General features: G+C 39.3%; 2 protein-coding genes across 3 annotated transcripts in view; one reads left to right on the top strand and one right to left on the bottom strand.

Moving 5' to 3' along the window:
• The window catches only part of LOC124613522, a 155,668-nt gene extending 153,537 nt beyond the window's left edge, over nt 1–2,131 (top strand). The window contains exon 6 of the mRNA XM_047142233.1: nt 239–2,131. Coding sequence (XP_046998189.1) covers nt 239–410 — 172 coding nt within the window. The 3' untranslated portion in view covers nt 411–2,131. The remainder of the gene's footprint in view (nt 1–238) is intronic.
• Nucleotides 106–19,203, bottom strand: part of LOC124612322 (mediator of RNA polymerase II transcription subunit 15-like) — a 48,156-nt gene continuing 29,058 nt past the window's right edge. Inside the window, exons 4-7 of one of the 2 annotated variants that reach the window (XM_047140455.1) lie at nt 19,066–19,177; nt 16,609–16,679; nt 8,162–8,290; nt 106–413 (exon numbers count right to left, since the gene is read on the bottom strand). In XM_047140455.1, coding sequence (XP_046996411.1) covers nt 16,661–16,679; nt 19,066–19,177 — 131 coding nt within the window. In that variant the 3' untranslated portion in view covers nt 106–413; nt 8,162–8,290; nt 16,609–16,660. The remainder of the gene's footprint in view (nt 414–8,161; nt 8,291–16,608; nt 16,680–19,065; nt 19,178–19,203) is intronic. The other variant, XM_047140454.1, reaches the window with a different exon arrangement.

Genomic DNA, 19,203 nt, shown 5'->3' on the forward strand with positions numbered 1-19,203 from the left:
TTAAAATATTAATGTTAAATGTAAGTAATATATCACCAACTGTTCATGAGCTGCAACATGGCAGAATGTGTAATAAATCATAATAAAATGTGTAATAAATCATAATCTGATTTATAACTCCGCTTTTATTTTTGTATAAAGATATCAATTTTAATACAAAAACTCCCAGTCTCCAGTTCTTTATTTTACATTAAAATATATAAAGCAGCATGATTAATTGTGATAATTTAAATAACAGGTATCCTGATTTGAGCTGCCCAGCAGTTGTGAATGTACTGGTGTTGCTACTTGTGGGATCTTGTGCTTCAAACCTGATGGGATGCATTCTAGCTGCCTGGCTGCTGCCCCTGCATTGGGGCAGATATAGAAGTCATGGTTACCTGCCAGTAGCCAGTCGGCCTCCAAGCTGACACCTGAAATGAAATGAAGTATTAACATGCTAAAAATAGACAGTAACATTGTACCAAAAGCTACTCCTGAAGAATGAAAATGATTTGATGGACTTTTTAGATAATTTTTATGGTGAAATTTATAAAATACAGAATTACCACTAGACGTTGCATGGAGATCTCTCCAGGATGTAAATGCTATATGTCTGACAGGATTACATGTGCAGCTTGTAACAAATATTACTTCCCTTTTAATACCCTGTAGACAAGTAGTTTGGTAAGTGTTAAAACATCTGTGTTTACCAATGTCAATGGACAACATTACATAATTTTATATTAACTGGAAATCGTGCCCATATTAGAATTTCATGAATGTCCATCTATAATATTACAAATTGTCCTTAAAATACAGCAGAGTCCCGCTAACCCGAACCCCGATAATCCAAATGTTCGGTTAACCCGAACGTTCGGTAAATCTAAACTTGAAAAATGTTAATCTAAGTACAGAAAACTGTGTGGTAAACTACTGTACATACACAGTATTTTAATTCACACAGTACAGTAAACGTGTATTAGACAAATTGGCAAGAAAACATTAGTTTTAAACAATTCACAACAATGAAAGAAAAGCTGTCAAACTTACTAAAATACAGTCGATATTTTATCCCTACTTTTTATATGACAAAAACTCAGCCATTGTTTTTCAGTGTAATGAAGACAGTGTGCTATATGACGCATAGTTGTGCCATTGTCTCAAATATCAAATCAGCAGGTGTAGCAGTTGGCTGTTGCTTCGAATAATGAAGCACGGGGTCAAAGGCTTCTGCTGCATCACTTTGTGGCACCAGCTCTCCTTTGTCGCTTTCAGGTTCATTATCACTTCCGCCACAGCAGTCCCCTTCTTCCTAGTCTTGAGTCACAGCAGTGTCTGTCAGGTTTTCCACACGTGCCCCATCCTCTGCATCCACTCATCTACATCTTCTTCATTAGCTTCATCACATCCGGGGATTGTCTATCATTTGTAGTAGCTTCACTCAGTTCTTCTATCAATTAGAAGCGATTGCTTTACCAACACCCAGTTCTGTTGGCAGTTTAGATACATTCTCACCACTGTCTATCTGTATAAAAGCATTCAGTTTTTCTTTGAGAAATAACGTTGTATGTTTCCATTTACTCATGACGAAAATACATACACCACTACACCTGAACGAATACAATACAATACAATACAATACAACTGTTATGTGTGCCAGCAATTGATATCTAACATAACCAAGTGCTTTGCAAGCCAACTGACAGTGCACTGACCCAGAATGCTAAAAAGGTTTCAACAATGCACAACAACAAGGGCAGGGAGTGAGAGTGGGCCATTGTTCCCAAACTTGTTCCCATTAGTTACCATGGTGTACCTACTTATCTGCTTGGTATACTTCATTCTAGAAACTCGTCACCGTAATTCCTGCTAGTCCGAACAAATTGATAATCTGAACAAGGTCCGCTCCGAATTAGTTTGGATTAACAGGACTCTACTGTACCAGAAAAACATGGATACCAAAATAGAATATGTAATTCACAACAAAAATCTCTTTTTACATGACTTAATGCATAAAAAATTTTAATGTTTTAATTGAATTCGCCAATCTGTTGCTAAAATAAATATATATATATACATATGTTATATATAAAAACAAAGATGAGGTGACTTACCGAACAAAAGCGCTGGCAGGTCGATAGACACACAAACAAACACACAAAATTCAAGCTTTCGCAACAAACTGTTGCCTCATCAGGAAAGAGGGAAGGAGAGAGGAAGACGAAAGGAAGTGGGTTTTAAGGGAGAGGGTAAGGAGTCATTCCAATCCCGAGAGCTTGTGTCTGTATGTGTGGATGGATATGTGCGTGTGTGCGAGTGTATACCTGTCCTTTTTTCCCCCTAAGGTAAGTCTTTCCGCTCCCGGGATTGGAATGACTCCTTACCCTCTCCCTTAAAACCCACTTCCTTTCGTCTTCCTCTCTCCTTCCCTCTTTCCTGATGAGGCAACAGTTTGTTGCGAAAGCTTGAATTTTGTGTGTTTGTTTGTGTGTCTATCGACCTGCCAGCGCTTTTGTTCGGTAAGTCACCTCATCTTTGTTTTTATATATAATTTTTCCCACGTGGAATGTTTCCTTCCATTATATATATATACATACGTATTTTTTCAATTAACTCTTAAGATTGCAGCCAGGTAAAGTCATAAAAAAACCAGCTGATATTTTGACAGACAGCCTTCCTATCATTCTCCCATGCCTTGAACTACATTCCCATGAGCTGTTAGAATCTCTATGCTGGGAAGCATTTACATATGCATTTTTTAAATTTTATGTACATTATGAAAAAGCTACTGACAATTTGTATAAAATACAACCCTTATATTCTTTCGTATTGTAAAGAATTAATACAGCATTATACAATATGTATTTACTCATTTACTTATTGGAGAAGAAGTATTTCTGAAAGTATTGCTTCTGTCTGCTTTCTGGAGGGTGTATTTCTCTTCCAAGTACAGAGGCACGGAATTTCCTTGAGGGTGATACAGAAGCCAACCAAATGAATATAAGAAGATTAATAGTTCTGTTGAAGCTGGTGAGTGATAGCTTCATATTGTCATCAACATTACTTCACATATTTTTATAAGAGAACACTGTGTAGCCTCAATATAACACACACAACTTTTTAGTTACAAGTTACTAGTAAAGTCATCTAATCAACACCGAAACACAAAGTCTCCCATGAGGGGGAAAAATACAGGGATCAGACTACAGGAGCAAGAGTTTAGTCATTTATTTGGTAGAACTGGGTGTAGAGGTATACAACGGGGATAATCTATAATATGGAAGGTTGAACAAAGAATATTGCTGCCATGAGAGATGACTGATCTAATTTCATTAACTCATTAGGGCCAAGGTTTTTTTTCTACTTGAGAAATTAATTTTTTGTCTCAGTTTCTGAGTCTCTGCCACTAACATTTTATGACAATGAGGATTTTTCTGGAGATATTTTACAGTCCTTTTTGTTTTGCATGCTCCACTTTTGGGACAACGGTCTTTTTCACAAGTGGTATTAATTGGCAAAATAAGTGTACATGCTGGACACTCACCAACAGACTGACAAATGAACTATACGCTTTGAATGTCCAACTATTACTTACTGACATTGAAATTAGCATTCCAATTACCAGGCATGGACTGACTGCAGTTATGGGTGCAACACCTACTTATGGTCATGTATATTACTAAAATTACAACTTTTTGAAATATAGAATTAGTAGCTATATTTTAGTTATTAACATAAAAGACAGAAATAATAAAAGATAAAAATGGCAACGAAGTAAGTTTGTTTCCCTAAAAGCTGCATAACTAGAAAGTGACAAAATAATAGGTACTACTTTATGAGAGTGACACTTTAATAACAACAGGTATTCTCAATGTTTGATAGAAATTTTCAAGGAGATGAAGTTTTCTAATTGGAAAAGTTAACGAAACACAGTCATTTAAGTAAAAGCACATATTCCTGAAAACAGAAAAATTTGGGCTGCAGAACTGTAACACAATTTTGGAAGTATCATTTTAACATAGGATATTCAGGAACACAAATTTAAATCCGAGTACAAATGTCTTGAAACATTAAGTGCCCAGGAAAAACAGGACGCTTACTTGAAAGAGGAGAACAAGGGCTTTCAAATAAGCTGTTTCAATCTAAAAACAATTTTCAATATACTTGAATTTTGACATCATGAACATTTCTTAAAACAAAATTTTTCCACAAGAACTAAACAAACAACTGTCATCAGCAGTCAGTAAATTACACAGTGAATAAAGAATTTTAGTGAAATACTGGTGGAAAACAAATTAGTTGCTTTGGGTAGCTATTGTTTACATACCACTAATGAAAAGAGATCAGAAAAGTAAAAAATAATAGTGTTATCAAGTTCAGAATAAGGATAAGTATGTTAAGCCCACCTTGCTCTGTTAGATACTACATACAGCAGAACCTATCACTTACGCTGTTTGAAAAATATACGACTTGTAATTAAACAGAATAATGTTATCCTCTGATGCGTGTATGTATTAACTGTCATTCTGGCTGTCAACAAGGGCCAATAATGATAAACTAACATTTTACTTTACTACTGAAAATGTAATAATTATGCACTTTTAACACTTTGCAACAACCTTCTTACACATGTTTCAATAAGCATTGTGGACAATACCACGGGCAATCTGTGTTAAGCAATCGCTATATAAATGTCACACAGTCAGTCTATAGCAAGATACCACAGAACACAGTCAAATGTATCTCATCAGCCATTTATTAAAGTTCTGCAATAGCGTTATATATGGTCATTTGTTTAAAGTTTTTTAGCAGACATTAATTCTATGTGGACCATGTACTACTACCAATTATTTTTGTTATTTACACTCACTGAAGTCTCTGTGGTTTACTGATCTGTCTTATTACAAGTATGACCTTCAATAAATAAATGGTGATCATTATCAAATTGGGAGAGTGATAATAAGTATGCATAAAATTGAAAATCTATTGTAATGGTGTTATGTAAATTTATTTGAAGTCCACTCAAAGACCTAGTAACAATCAACTGGACAACGAGAGAAGACAACTTCTAATGTATCATTCAAGCACGTCAGTAAACTTACACAATGAAGTATCTTGTGAAGTACAGTAATGCATAGGCCTGAGACATCCAGTAATAAGCCTGCACATATCACTTACTGTCTTGTTGACTTTTTCGACATGGGCAGACCTGTCTCAGACAGAGCAGATGAACAGTGCTGTTATGTATTCACACAACACTGGACAACTGACTCCAAATAGTACTGCCTCTTCCACTCCATCCCCTACGAGGGTGATTCAAATGAATACCTTAAAAGTGCCATAAAATATCGAAAATGTGTGTAATGGAGTTGGTAGATGGCAGTAGTGTTCCTTAAGATTCAGAAAGCAACCCGACAGGTGGCAGAAAGGTGTAACAAAGCAGGAAAAGCAGCAGCATCCACAATAAGACGGCTTTGCCATTGTCAACATGCACTATGATTGAGCAGCGATCTGTAAAGTGTAGCGAAGGTGTCAAACCAATTGAAATTCATCACAGAATGAGAGCACAGTACAGTGATTCCTGTTTGTAGTTGTGGCAGGTGTGAGTGGTGAAGGAAATTTAAAAGCAGTGTAACTTTTGCAGAGAATGCCCTAAGACCAGGACAGCCTCACCACGTAGTGACGGAGCTTGTAAAGATGAACAGACATGTAACTCTGAATGAAACAGCCACAAGAGTGAAGATCAGTATTGGTTTGGTGCAGAATACTGTTCACGATGTACTGCATTTCAATAAGGTTTCTGCAAGATGGGTGCCATGTCAGCTGACTGCCGAATTGAAAAATCATTGTGCCAATGCCAGTGAAGGGCTTTTGCACTGTTTTCACTTCGAAGGTGATGCATTTCTGGGAAAAACTGTTGCATTCGATGGGGACTTGGGTCCATGACCACCAACCATAAACTGAAAGGTCAAGCAAGGAATAACGCCACAGCTCATCGATGAAACCCAAAAGATTCCACACTCAACCATCTGTTGGAAAAGTCATTCCCATTTCCTTCAGGAGTACAAATGGAGTAATTCTGGAGCATTACATGGACAGGGAAGTGGCAGTATCGAGTACTTCTCATTCAGGCAAGCTGGAAAATCAATTTCGTCCTGCAGTCAGGAGTAAAAGATGAGGACTTCTGACTTCAGGGTACTGCTACAGCACGACAATGCCAGACCGCACACAGCCTGTGTGACAGTTGAAACTATTCAGGAAATTAAATTTGCATATCAGGTACAACCACCTCATTTCTCACACCTCACTCCTATTGACTCATCTGTTCAGAGCACTCAAAGAAGTAGCGCGAGGCAGGCACTCCAGAAATACGAAGAGGTGAAAACCATGGTGTACGACTGGCCACATATGCTACCAAAACAATTCTTTCATCTTAGTATCTATGCACTTTCAAAGTGGTGGAATACATGCATTCAACACCAGGGGCACTACATTGAAAAATGAGAGGCAAGTTTTTTGCTCATTGTCACAATTAAAGATACTATAGCAGTTTTAAGGTTTTTGTTTGAATCACATTCCTACATTCGTAATCTGCAAGCCACTATATGATGCGTGGGAGATTGTACCCTGTACCACTACTAATCATTCCGATTCCTGTTCCACTTGCAAATGGAGAGGTGGAATGATGACTATGTGCCGCTGTATGAACCCTAATTTCTGTATCATGTGTTGGTGGTGCTTAAAGTGTCTTTTGGTCGCAGTAGAATCATTCTCCAGTCAGCAACAAATGCCATTTCTGTAAATTTGCTCAATAGTGTTTTGAGAAAACATCATTATCTACCATCCAAAGTTTCCCCATTTGAGTACATAAAGCAACTCCGGAATATTCATGTGTTGATCAAACTTACCGGTAACAAATCTAGCAGCATTCCTTTGAATTTTTTCGATGTCATCCTTTGGTAGGATGTGGTGGGGATCCTAAACAGTCTAGCAGTACTGTAGAGTGGGTTGTACAAATGCTCTATACACTGTCTTCTTTATACAGGGTGAACATGAATGAAACCAAAAAACTGTATGGACTGGTTCCTGAATGGAAATGGAGGAGAAGTGATCCTATGAACATGTATCCTGAAATGGTTGGTGTGCATGCAACAACAAATCATCCTGGAGCACAGTACAGATATGCATCACACCCATATCACAATATATGTTCGAAGTGGCCTCCACGGGATGCAAGGCACATGTTCACACATACCTGTCATGCAGGATACACACAATCGTATTCAGCTCACATCATGTTGGCGGGCCACTTGCCTGGAGTTTGTACTTGGGTTCTTCTCAGTACCCTGTAAACCCAGTCCTCCAAATTTAGTGTGAACCCATGATCACACAACCATTCAAAAAAGGCTTGAAATGTTGTGTAATGTGGTTGGTGTCTGTGGGGGAACTTGTTTTGCTATAGCTACACTGCCTCTCAACAGTTTCCACCAGCTTGGCTGCACACAAACACAATTTAGACTTGTTCCCAACATGAATACCAGACCATTCTGCTGATTACAGTACACTGCACCAACCACACAGCATGTAACACACAAGTAACACATGACACATGGTCACAGCAACTTTCATTTGTCAGGGCCATCTACCATGGCAATGATGCATTTCCGGACACTTGTTCATAGGAACTTTTTTCTCCATTTCCAGTCAGGAATGCGTCTTTGCAGTTTGTCACCTTCATTAATGTTCAGCCGGCAGATGAACTACATTTTCCTATAATTCTCCCAAAACCCAAAGTAAATCATTCATCTTTACTACTGTCAATCTTACACAGTCATTCTATTTCGTATAATTTTGCAACATTATGCTTCCATATTTGATTAGCATAACTGTGTCAAGCAGCACACCACTAATAGTGTATCTGAACAATACAGGATTGTCTCTCCTATTCATCCGCATTACCTTTTTTTTTTTCCTACATTTAGAGCAAGCTGCCATTCACCAATTCTGTCTAAGTCCTCATGTATCCTTCTACAGTCTCTTAACAATGACACTTTCCAGTACTCTACAGTGTCATCAGCAAGCAGACTGCTGCTTACCGTAGCCATCAGATCATTTATGTATATAGAGAACAAGAGCTGTCTTATCACACCTCCCTGGGGCACTTCTGATAATACCTTACCTCCATGAATACTTGCCATGCCGGACAATGTACTGGGTTTAATATTTAAGAAACCTTGTCTATTGCTTTCTGGAAATGTAGGAATGTAGAATCTGCCTGCTGCTCTCCATCAATAATTTGTAGGATATACTGCAAGAAAAGAGCAAACAGAGTTTCTCATGCATTGGTAATACTTTACAAATCTGTGCCAATTTGTGGAAATTTATTATATTCAAATTTAAAATATGCTGAAGAATTCTTCACCAAACCTTCCTTCTCTTCTTTAAGTCCTGTACATCTATCTCGATTAATTCTCTGAAAATAACATATTGACTAGAATTAACTCCGTTACGTGAAACAGTAAATAAGGGAAACTGTCAAGAACTTTCACTTTTCCCATTAGTCTTGCTTTTTGGGAAGAACCTAGGAAAGCATTCATTAATTCAGGTAAGAACCTCAGTAGCTCAGCACACAGAAGACAACTGAGATTCATTAGATATTTATTTATTTCACATATGGGACCATGCAAGCCAAAATTCCTTGGTTGCTGGAATGAGTTGCTATGAACATCAAGAACTATATTATCAACAATTAAAATACTTTTTACAAACCGAGTTAATGTCAATATTTAAAAAAGTAAGATATCAGAATGAAACACGCTAAACTGCAATACATTTCGTGCAAGATATAAGGCGTGTGGTAAACCTCAGATTTGATAATCCATGTTTGGCTACTCGCAGTTTTTGTTATTGCTGAAATCCCCTGAATGTGTAATCAACAGAGTAGTATACTTCTTTCTATATAGTGGGTTAAGGAAGTGGTATTTATCTGCAAATAATTTGCCTATATTTTTCACTGAGTAAATGCTGCAATTCATTTCAAATGAATTCTTGTAGTTAAATTGAGTTGAAGTTTCCTTTGCAGCTGCAAGACAGTGATGCTAACAAGCATGAAGGCAGACTCTGTGAATGTCCAGTGTGAATTGACAAGTTACAGGTACATAATGAGTAAAACCATAAAAAAATCATGCCCACTTTCCCATTAAGTATACCTGAAGATCGAAGAATTAATCTTTAACCAAACAAACCATATTTACTAGTGAATGTTCATTTTGTGATTGTGAGAAATTATCTGCAATTTTCTACTGCAGCCAGGGAGTCATCTGCATGCTTCTTTTCTATTTTCCAATACATCCCTGACCTCTACTTGTCGTAAGACATCTTTTCCTCTGTCAGCTACCTAGCATGGCCACCTGAAAAGGCTTCCCTCTCAAGAATCTTCTCTATCCACCTTTAAAATCGTTTCAGGAAGAAAGTGTAATTTAAGATTGCCAGTTCTCCTCTTGCTTTTCTGGATCCAAAATATAAACAAACACAGATATTCATAGGACTCAATTCCCTGCACACACCCAATAGCACAACAAACAACCAAGTGATCTACACCATGCCTTTCTCATATATATATATATATATATATATATACTCTTGGCGGAGTGGGGAGGATTTCATGAAGGATGGATCTCATTTCAGGGCAGGATTTGAGGAAGTCGTATCCCTGCTGGAGAGCCACATTCAGAGTCTGGTCCAGTCCCGGAAAGTATCCTGTCACAAGTGGGGCACTTTTGTGGTTCTTCTGTGGGGGATTCTGGGTTTGAGGGGACGAGGAAGTGGCTCTGGTTATTTGTTTGTTGGTAATGAGGATCACCCTGTGGCTAAACATGCCTTGGTGCACAGCCAGCACATCTTGGCACAGTGTTACACCGTCCGGGTTATCTGGATACTTCCCACCAACACCAACCTATCCGAACTCCGGAGATGGGAACTTGCCCTTCAGTATATCCTCTCTTCTCGTCATCCGCCAGGCCTCAATCTCCGCTAATTTCAAGTTGCCGCCACTCATACCTCACCTGTCTTTCAACAACTTCTTTGCCTCTACACTTCTGCCTCGACTGACATCTCTGCCCAAACTCTTTGTCTTTAAATATGTCTGCTTGTGTCTGTATGTGTGGATGGATATGTGCGTGTGTGCGAGTGTATACCTGTCCTTTTTTCCCCCTAAGGTAAGTCTTTCCGCTCCCGGGATTGGAATGACTCCTTACCCTCTCCTTTAAAACCCACTTCCTTTCGTCTTCCCCTCTCCTTCCCTCTTTCCTGATGAGGCAACAGTTTGTTGCGAAAGCTTGAATTTTGTGTGTATGTATGTGTTTGTTTGTGTGTCTATCGACCTGCCAGCGCTTTTGTTCGGTAAGTCACCACATCTTTGTTTTTATATATATATATATATATATATATATATATATATATATATATATAGAGAGAGAGAGAGAGAGAGAGAGAGAGAGAGAGAGAGAGAGAGGGAGGGAGGGAGGGAGGGAGGGAGGGAGGGAGGGAGGGACACACACACACACACACACACACACACACACACACACACACACACACACACACAAAGAAGATGTGACTTACCGAACGAAAGCGCTGGCAGGTTGATAGACACACAAACAAACACAAACATACACACAAAATTCAAGCTTTCACAACCAACGGTTGCTTAATCAGGAAAGAGGGAAGGAGAGGGAAAGACGGAAGGATGTGGGTTTTAAGGGAGAGGGTACGGAGTCATTCCAATCCCGGGAGCAGAAAGACTTACCTTAGGGGGAAAAAAGGACAGGTATACACTCGCATACACACACACATCCATCTGCACACACACAGACACAAGCAGACATTTGTCTGCCTTTACAGAAACCCCACTCATTGAATGGAGCATTATATGGCTCAGGATGGCATGTAGTGAAAGACAGGCATTGTCATTCCACCCACTGTTTTAGGGTATGAAAGGCAGGGTAGTAATTCTCAGGTGCAGAGGTTTGAATGTAATGCTTGGCAAGACACTCTGCAATTGTGTCTGGACTGGTATAAACAGCTCCATGTGTGGAAATCCCAGGTGCACCTGCAGGGGTCTGATATCCATAAAGGCATCTGAGCTTAGTCCAAACTTGGGAATGAGAGGTTTGTGTTCCAATGGTGGACACATAATGTTCCCAGCACTCCTGCTTCTGTCTGTTAATTAATTAACAAACACTGGCATGGAGCCATTTGAAGGCAATGAGATGCTCCACTGATGGGTGCTGCTTGTGACATTGGAGGGCCTGTCTACGATCTCCAATGGCAACAGCAATTCCGGCGAACACCAAGGCACTGTCCTCCACTGGGAGCGACCTGAGGAACACGGGATTGCCAATTCAGCTGCAGAAACAATGGTCTATATTGCCACACAATGGAGATCCAATGGTGGTAGCAGAGGCAAAAGCATCCTAGTCAGCCTTGGTAAGAGCCCATCAGGGCAAGCGTCCATGTGAGAGACGCTGGGGGAGGAACAAAAAGAGTGGAAACTTGTCACTACCACATAAGTCGTCGTGAGCTTTCCGGTGTATAGATGGTAGTAGGCCAGGAGTGCAAACAGAATCAATGGCCAAGTATGTGCCATGTGCCACATTGAAATAAGTGGGGGCACCTGTATATAGGAGGCAAAGGTCGACTTGAGTTAGCAGATTCTCAACATCTTAACCACGGTCAGTAATCTTAGTTCCACCCCACAAATGGTTAAGGGAATTGAAATCATCCAAAAGTAAGAAAATTGGGGAGGAGGTGAGAGGGGGGAGGGGGGGGGGGGGGGGAGTTGAGAAATTAGTGCTGCCAATACATTTTTTGGTATGTCACCAGCTGGAGGAAGGCAGACATTGCAGAAGGTAATTACCTCCGTTGCCCTCACCCTGATGTCCACAGCTTCTAAGGGCATATAAGGGGCACAAGTTCACTACAGACAGAGGTACTGACATATGTACATACATATATACATACTCCACCTGACACGCTGTTACTGTCATTATGATTTCTGTAATACCCCTGACAGCCACGAAAGACCAGGATCCGCATTGCTGGAAACCGGGCTTCCTGAAGGGTAATGCAGAAAGCAGGTGTATTGCTTAAGAGCTGTCATACCTCAGCCAGGTGTTGGACAAACTACCACAATTCCGCTGGAGGACAACACTTTCTGTAGTTTGGGAAGGCACGAAGTGACTAAGGAGCCAGTGCACGCCTCGGGGTCACCTGCTGCCACCTATTGAGAGCTTGTGGTTTCTGCATCCATTGGTTATGAGGCTGACCAAATCTTGGTCCTCAGTGGATAATAAAATATCCACCTCATCCTCATAATTGGAGCCTGTCAGAACTGATGGTGTGGGGGTCACTAGGATCTCTTTCTTCTTTATAGGCTTATTCTTTTTCTCATCTCGCGTCTCTCTTGGTTCCTCTGGCTGGGAGGGCTTCTCTGAGTTTGTCTCAGGAACCAACAATGATCGTTAAGCCCTATGATCAGCAGCTTGTGACTACTTCAGCCAATGGCTGGTATCTGGCTTCGCAGCAACAGAAGCCTTGGAAGGTAGGGTCCCAATAGACCACTTCCATGTGAGGGGAGCCAGAGGAGGCTGCTGCTTCTATGGCTGAGGGTGGGGACCAATGTCCCCAATGGCTGGGGTGTGGGCCTTACTCCCGAAGTAGATGTTAGAGGAGCTATAGGAGGTGGTGTGCCCCCAACCATCAAGGGGGCATGTGTAGTCAGCAGCACTGGGAGTCCACTTTAAGAGGCACAGCTAACGGGAATGCCGTTTTCATAAAGGGTTATCTCGTCTCAGCCATAGCATATGAGGAATTCGTTTTTCTATCCTCTGTGTAGGTCGGCCTAACCAGGGTCTTATATTTCATTTATCTTCCTCTCTCTGATAAATGGTTAAGTCCGGCAAACAGGGGGAATGGTACTCTCCACCATTAGCACAAATGGGAAGGGGGACACAAGGAACATTCGTGTTTGATAGCTGTCCATATTCCCGACATGTGGGGCTGGCACTGCATGAAGAGGACATGTGCCCAAATTTCCAGCATTTGAAGTACTGCATAGGGGGAGGAATGTGGGGTTTAACATCACACTGGTAGACCATCACCTTGACCTTTTCAGGCAAGTGCCCTCAAAGGCCAAGATGAAGGTACTGGTTGAAACCCTGTTGTCCTTAGGCCACTACACATCCCTGATTAAGTGTACACCTTGTCGCTGTAGGTTGGCGTACAACTCGTCATCAGACTGCAAGAGGAGATCTTGATGGAATATAATCCCCTGGACCATGTTTAAGCTCTTATGGGTTGTACATCACTCAGCATGGCACAGGTGAGCAACACACATGACTGGGCAGGGGATGCTATTTTTATCAGGACTGACCCATTCCGCATTTTGGCCATTTCTGGCAGTTCCCCAAACTTGTCCTCTAAGTTCTTGATAAAAAACAGAGGCTTTGTTGTTACACAGGATTTCCCATCACACCTTGCACAAACTAAGTATTTAGGAGAATGATGGCCAAGTGCAACAATCTCGATTAACAGTTAACCATGGTCAAGTTGATATATAATCCTGTTCGATGCAAAATTTTAGTGCACCAACATCGATCTAAGTTATATGAGGGACTTGACCATGTTATATTTAACCAGGGTTCTTTCCTGGTTTTCTAGACATAACCGCGGTTTTAGAAGCATACACTATTAAGATGGCGGCGTGTTTTGATGTTAATGGGTGGCATTGAGGAAGAACTGTTATACTTTGACGATTTAAATCGTGACCGAAACTGTGTTGGAGAGATTGTGGAAAGGGGAAACCCTTTTGAAGATCATGGTCACAGGAAGTTTGAAGAGAGATTTTGTCTGTCAAAAGAAACGGTGTGATGGTTATTCAACCAAATTAATGATACGTTAGAATTTCCTACTGATCGGAATAACCCTATTTCACTGATGGACAGACTTTCGATTGCTTTAAGGGCATATGCAACAGGTGCATTCAACATTCTTACTGGGAACAACAGTAATGTACATCCTACAACAGCACAACGAATCATCAGTGATGTATCAGACATCATAGCATCAATTCTCCTCACTTTATAAAATTTCCTACAATAGAAGAAGTGCGCTCTGTAATGCTTGGTTTTAGTCAGTTAGTCCTATTTCCTGGCATTCTTGGTACCTTGGATTGTACCCACATAATAATTCAGTCTCCTGGAGGACATAATGCGGAACTTTACCGCAATAGGAAATCCTATTTTTCCTTTAACTGTTAAACCATTAGTGATCACAATTTGTTAATAAGAGATATTGTCGCTCGATGGCTGGGCTCTGTGCATGACAGTACCATATTTCTCGGTTGCGCTCGCAGAGCTCAATTTGAAAACAGAGAAATACCACAAGGTCACTTATTGGGAGATAGTGGTTATGCATGTAGATCCTACTTGTTAACTCGCACTTTTAAATCCACAAAATGAAGCAGAGCATCGATATAACAGGTCTCATATTAAAACTAGAAACACTGTTGAGAGAAAATATGGCCAGTGGAAGAGAAGGGAAGAGAAGATTTCCCATATTATCTGTAGGAATAAGATGTAATCCACAGAAAGCAATGTCAATACTTGTGGGTACGGCTGTCTTGCATACTATTGCGAGGAGTACAAGCAGTGAAGAACCACCAGAAGATCCAGAAATTTCTTGACTTTTAAATCAGTTACGTGACGAGAGAGGCCCCGACATTGAAGATAATGAAGTTGTGCTACCTGGAGAGCAAATATATTGTGATGACACGATACCAGGAAGAGCAGTTCGCCGTGCTAAATTAATGAACATTTCTGATAAGGTAACAAATTCAGACATTGTCCAGATTGAAAAATTACGATTACAGTGGCGGGATTTTGCCGTATTTTTAATTTTTCTCATTATTTCAGTGTGTAATCTATTTTTTTTCTGTTGTCTAGGAAACATAAAAGTACTCACTGAACTGGGTGTGTGATGAGAAATTTGAGGTTGTGGCTTGCCAGGGACAGGATGTGCTGCCTGTAGACAATTACCCAGCTGCTGCTTTTCTGAGGAATTTTTTTAGTGTGGAACTGTTGATAATTCATTATTAAAGATATATTTCTCGTATCATATTGGTTGTGAAAGCAATGCAGTTCTCTGTTATTTATATACATGTTCAGTTACTGTGTATGTACTTAAATTTGGGAACAAATGACAACATTACATTTAGAGAGTGTGATAGTAAAAGAGAGTGGGATAAAATATAATGGGATAGTTCTGTATTATGTTCACTATAGATCCTAAACATCTCTTAAAGTTTCTACTGTAACAACAAATATGTGAATGTCCAACAGTTTTGCAATATTAAAAGAGCACATTGTTTATTATCAGAACCTTTCAGATTAGAGATTATTTTACTGCACTTCTGCTCACTATTAATGCAGTCTTATCACCTAGCTAAGCTTAAACTTGTGAATATGCAATAAACACATTGGCACAAAACAAATATAATCATTTGTGTAATAACACAAAATGTCAGTTTGGGATAGTTTATTTGCTAAATTGTTTACATATTAATCACTATTCTTTGTTTACAATATGATTTGCTTCAAACACAAATAAGTGTGTGCAACTATAAGGTTGTAGCCCGGATCATTTGTGTGATCTGGGGTTGTAGATTTCTAGAAAAATGTTGATGCAATGACAAACTGTGCAAAGAATTGAATTACATTGTTAATTCTAGCCAGTCATGCCTGTAGCAGCACTTTACACAATATTACATACAATAGTATGGTATCAAAAAATACATGAAATTGAAGACAAATTTGTGTTTAGAAATTGCCACCAAAAACAAGTTCTCATTGCTACAAAAGGCAATGGAATTTTGTCAGTGATTTCCGATACTTTGGGGATCAGTGCAAGAGCAATAATTAGTTACGGAGTGTGCTACTTCAGGAGATACGAAAGTGGAACCGTAATGCTATGGGTGTGTTTCTTCTTCCAGTATTTTAGTTTTTCTTTTAGGGCCAGAATCTTTAAATGTTTAATCCTCAGTTCCTTCTTATGTTCTGCCTTCATCATGTGTGATTGGGCCTCCAGTACTTTAACTCTCTTCTTGCACACATTCTCAATTACTGTTGCCAAACCTGATGGTCCTGGTTTTGCAGGCATCCTGCGTCGATGTCATGTATTTTTCGGCGTGCAAATGTTTTCTTTGGGTGGATCAGGAGACTGCGAAACAGACTGCAGCTGGATGACATCCACCAGAACATTCTTTGATGTCTAGGTGTGTGGGAAGTGCTAGGTTGTGTGCACTCTGCTAACTCGACAACTGAAGCAGGTGACATGTTCTCACTGCATTGCACTGCACTGCACTGCACTCCATGTTAACAACATCCACAATCATACTAAACTGTACACCGGAATCATATGCATTTATTAACGGTTTCATTGAGGAACCAACAATTTCTAACAGTTTTGCCCGATCATGGATCTTGGTTTTTTTGGTAGGCACGATATAAGGCAAAGAGCTTAAGACCCTATATTCTCATCTAATTGGACATCTTCCCATGAACAACTTACAATTATCGGCAGGAGTTTGAGATGGTGGCTGTAGTCTGTGGATCCAGTCCCATCAGAGGTAAATCCTGGGCCTGAAATATAATAAGACAGAATCACACTTTCATAAACAACTGAGAACCTTCATAAGACATTGTAATGTCTCTTGCAGCGGTCTCTCCGCAATATTTTCAGAAATTTTATAAATTATATAACTCAGTACATATCTCGAAATATCTCTTCTTATCTTACCGATTATCAATGCAAAGTAGTTTCAAGCCCAATTATTCCTTGGAGCGTCCATTTACTCCATGGAATAGCTTCTCTGCTATCTATGTTTTCTCTTATGAAAAGAATGTGGACTTCTTGCCAATTAGTCGTGAAAGGAGGATGTATACGTATGTATTGTTGAGCTAGTCGCCATCTTGATTAGATTCTGTATGAGAAGGAATTTAATACATGAACTAAACTAAAGTAAGTGTGTTCGTGTATTATTTAAATGTTTATTATTGACAGTGTCTGCTTACTACGCTGTGTTGCACGGGATCAGTGGGGAACGTCTGATTTACACTGGACGAACCTGCAGTTTTGTATGCTCAAGATATCCAGTTACTTCAAATAAATAGGCTAACACGGTCTTACCAGCAGATCTCCGGTCTTCCCCATGTGATCACCGAAAGTTAATAATTATTACAAATGTTTCCAGGAGATCGACTAACAATTTTCATCGCACCAAGACTTCGAAATTGCTTCACTGCCTTATGGAATTTAAGTTAAGCTCAATTTAATCAGGATAGAACTGTGTGAATGTGATAAGCCTGCTTTGTCAATGAAAATTCCCTTAATATATGCATGTTTTTACCATCCTGATCAGTGAAGCTAAATCAGGCCGGTGTGAGAGAGGTTTTTAAATTTTAGAAATATTAAAACATAAAAGAAGGAAATTTTATCTTAATTTTCTATCTGACATTGTTCCTCAAGAGATTGATTGTTACAAAACTACAGCACTTTAAACAGCAACTGAATAATAAATTACTCTACAACATAATTAAAAAACAAAGCCCACTTTAAAACTTCACGAAATATTTAGATGGTTGCCCTCAAGAAGAGCACGGCATACTGCTTGTGTCATCGTTCTCTAATCTGAGATAATATTCGAACTACAACTATCACAATAATGAAACAAGAAACTAACAGTCTTTCCTTAGCTTCTCTGCATTCCCTCTCGTTTTTCCATCATTCCTCTCACTCTATCATAAGTTACTTTTTCCATTGTCTTCCTACTGTCCGCATTTTTCTGGCTCTTGTGGTATCTTGCTTCTTTCACCTTACTCTCCACTATTTCTTCTGTCAACCCTGACCTACTGTGTTTCCAATATGCTTCTGTTCTAGTTTTAACATATTAACTGCCCCACTCATTATTCCTCATTTCCAGTTTTCAGATCTTATCATTCATGCCTCTCACTGCTACATTTTTGGTGCAGCAATTGTTAGTATGGTACTGCATAAGCACAACTCAATGCTGAATGATTTTACTGGTGATAAGTTGTCACCACAAGCACGCAGTACAACAGGCCTATCAGCTTTATGGATGTTTTCTAATTATTTGAAAGAATCAGTGCTTTATTACACATCAACCTTATTTGCAACAAATTACCAATGAGTATCGATGCTCAAAATTATCTTTGCATGGAATGTTTTGAAACTAGCAGTTAAACAGTGTGTAACAAACAAGAGCCTATAAAATGTGTTTTACAGTTTTGAGATAAGACAAAAAAGATGCCTTTCCCTTCAGAACCAAGTTTTCATCCTTACTATCATTTTTGCTCTGTGATTCTGACTGACTTTTGTCAGACTGGATGATTACGTCTGATATAATAAAATGCAAAGTGGCATTAAAATATAACACCAACATAAGCTAATTAGTTAAACACTAGTTCCATTTTAAAAAAAAACAAGAATGTCTCTAAATACTGTTACATGTACTTGAGGACACTAGCACAGTGTTAGAACTTTGTAACAGGCCCGTGACTAGTGACACCTTTTTACAAAAGTTGAAGCTTTAATTGTGCATAGTATTCAATACACGGAATCAGGAAACAAAATGGCTCCAATGGATTACCTTACTCATGGCAATGTGGCAACAATACCCATATGCCAGTTATTTTACCCAAGGTACAGGTGCCATGACTTATCAGAGTACGCATCTTGCCCAGAACAATGTAAAAAATCCATTCAACACTCCATTGCGGTTATTTTGACATGAGAGTTTTTAACTAATATTAGAAAGAATAAAAAATGCCTTTTACAATTACAAAATCAAAGAGCATCAACTTTTCTCTACGCATTGTTCCAGTGGTCCTTTTCCTGAAATTTTTTAGGGGTGTACTTCTCTTCCACTTAATACAGTTTTGAAATTTCAAATGAGAAACTGCAAGTCTGAATATTTTTGAAACTGCTGAAGCATTAATTACAACTTGCCTTAAATAAGTGTAATCTTGCCTTGGCCATTCTAACATTAGATTTATGGGATCCAGTATTGTTTGTGCTGCTCCTCCATCAGAGCCAGCCATCCCGCGTCCTTTCTTTTGAGCTAAAAAGAAAAATGACCAAATCAAT

This window comes from Schistocerca americana, chromosome 4 (genome assembly GCF_021461395.2).
Source record: "Schistocerca americana isolate TAMUIC-IGC-003095 chromosome 4, iqSchAmer2.1, whole genome shotgun sequence".
NCBI classification, from domain to species: domain Eukaryota; kingdom Metazoa; phylum Arthropoda; class Insecta; order Orthoptera; family Acrididae; genus Schistocerca; species Schistocerca americana.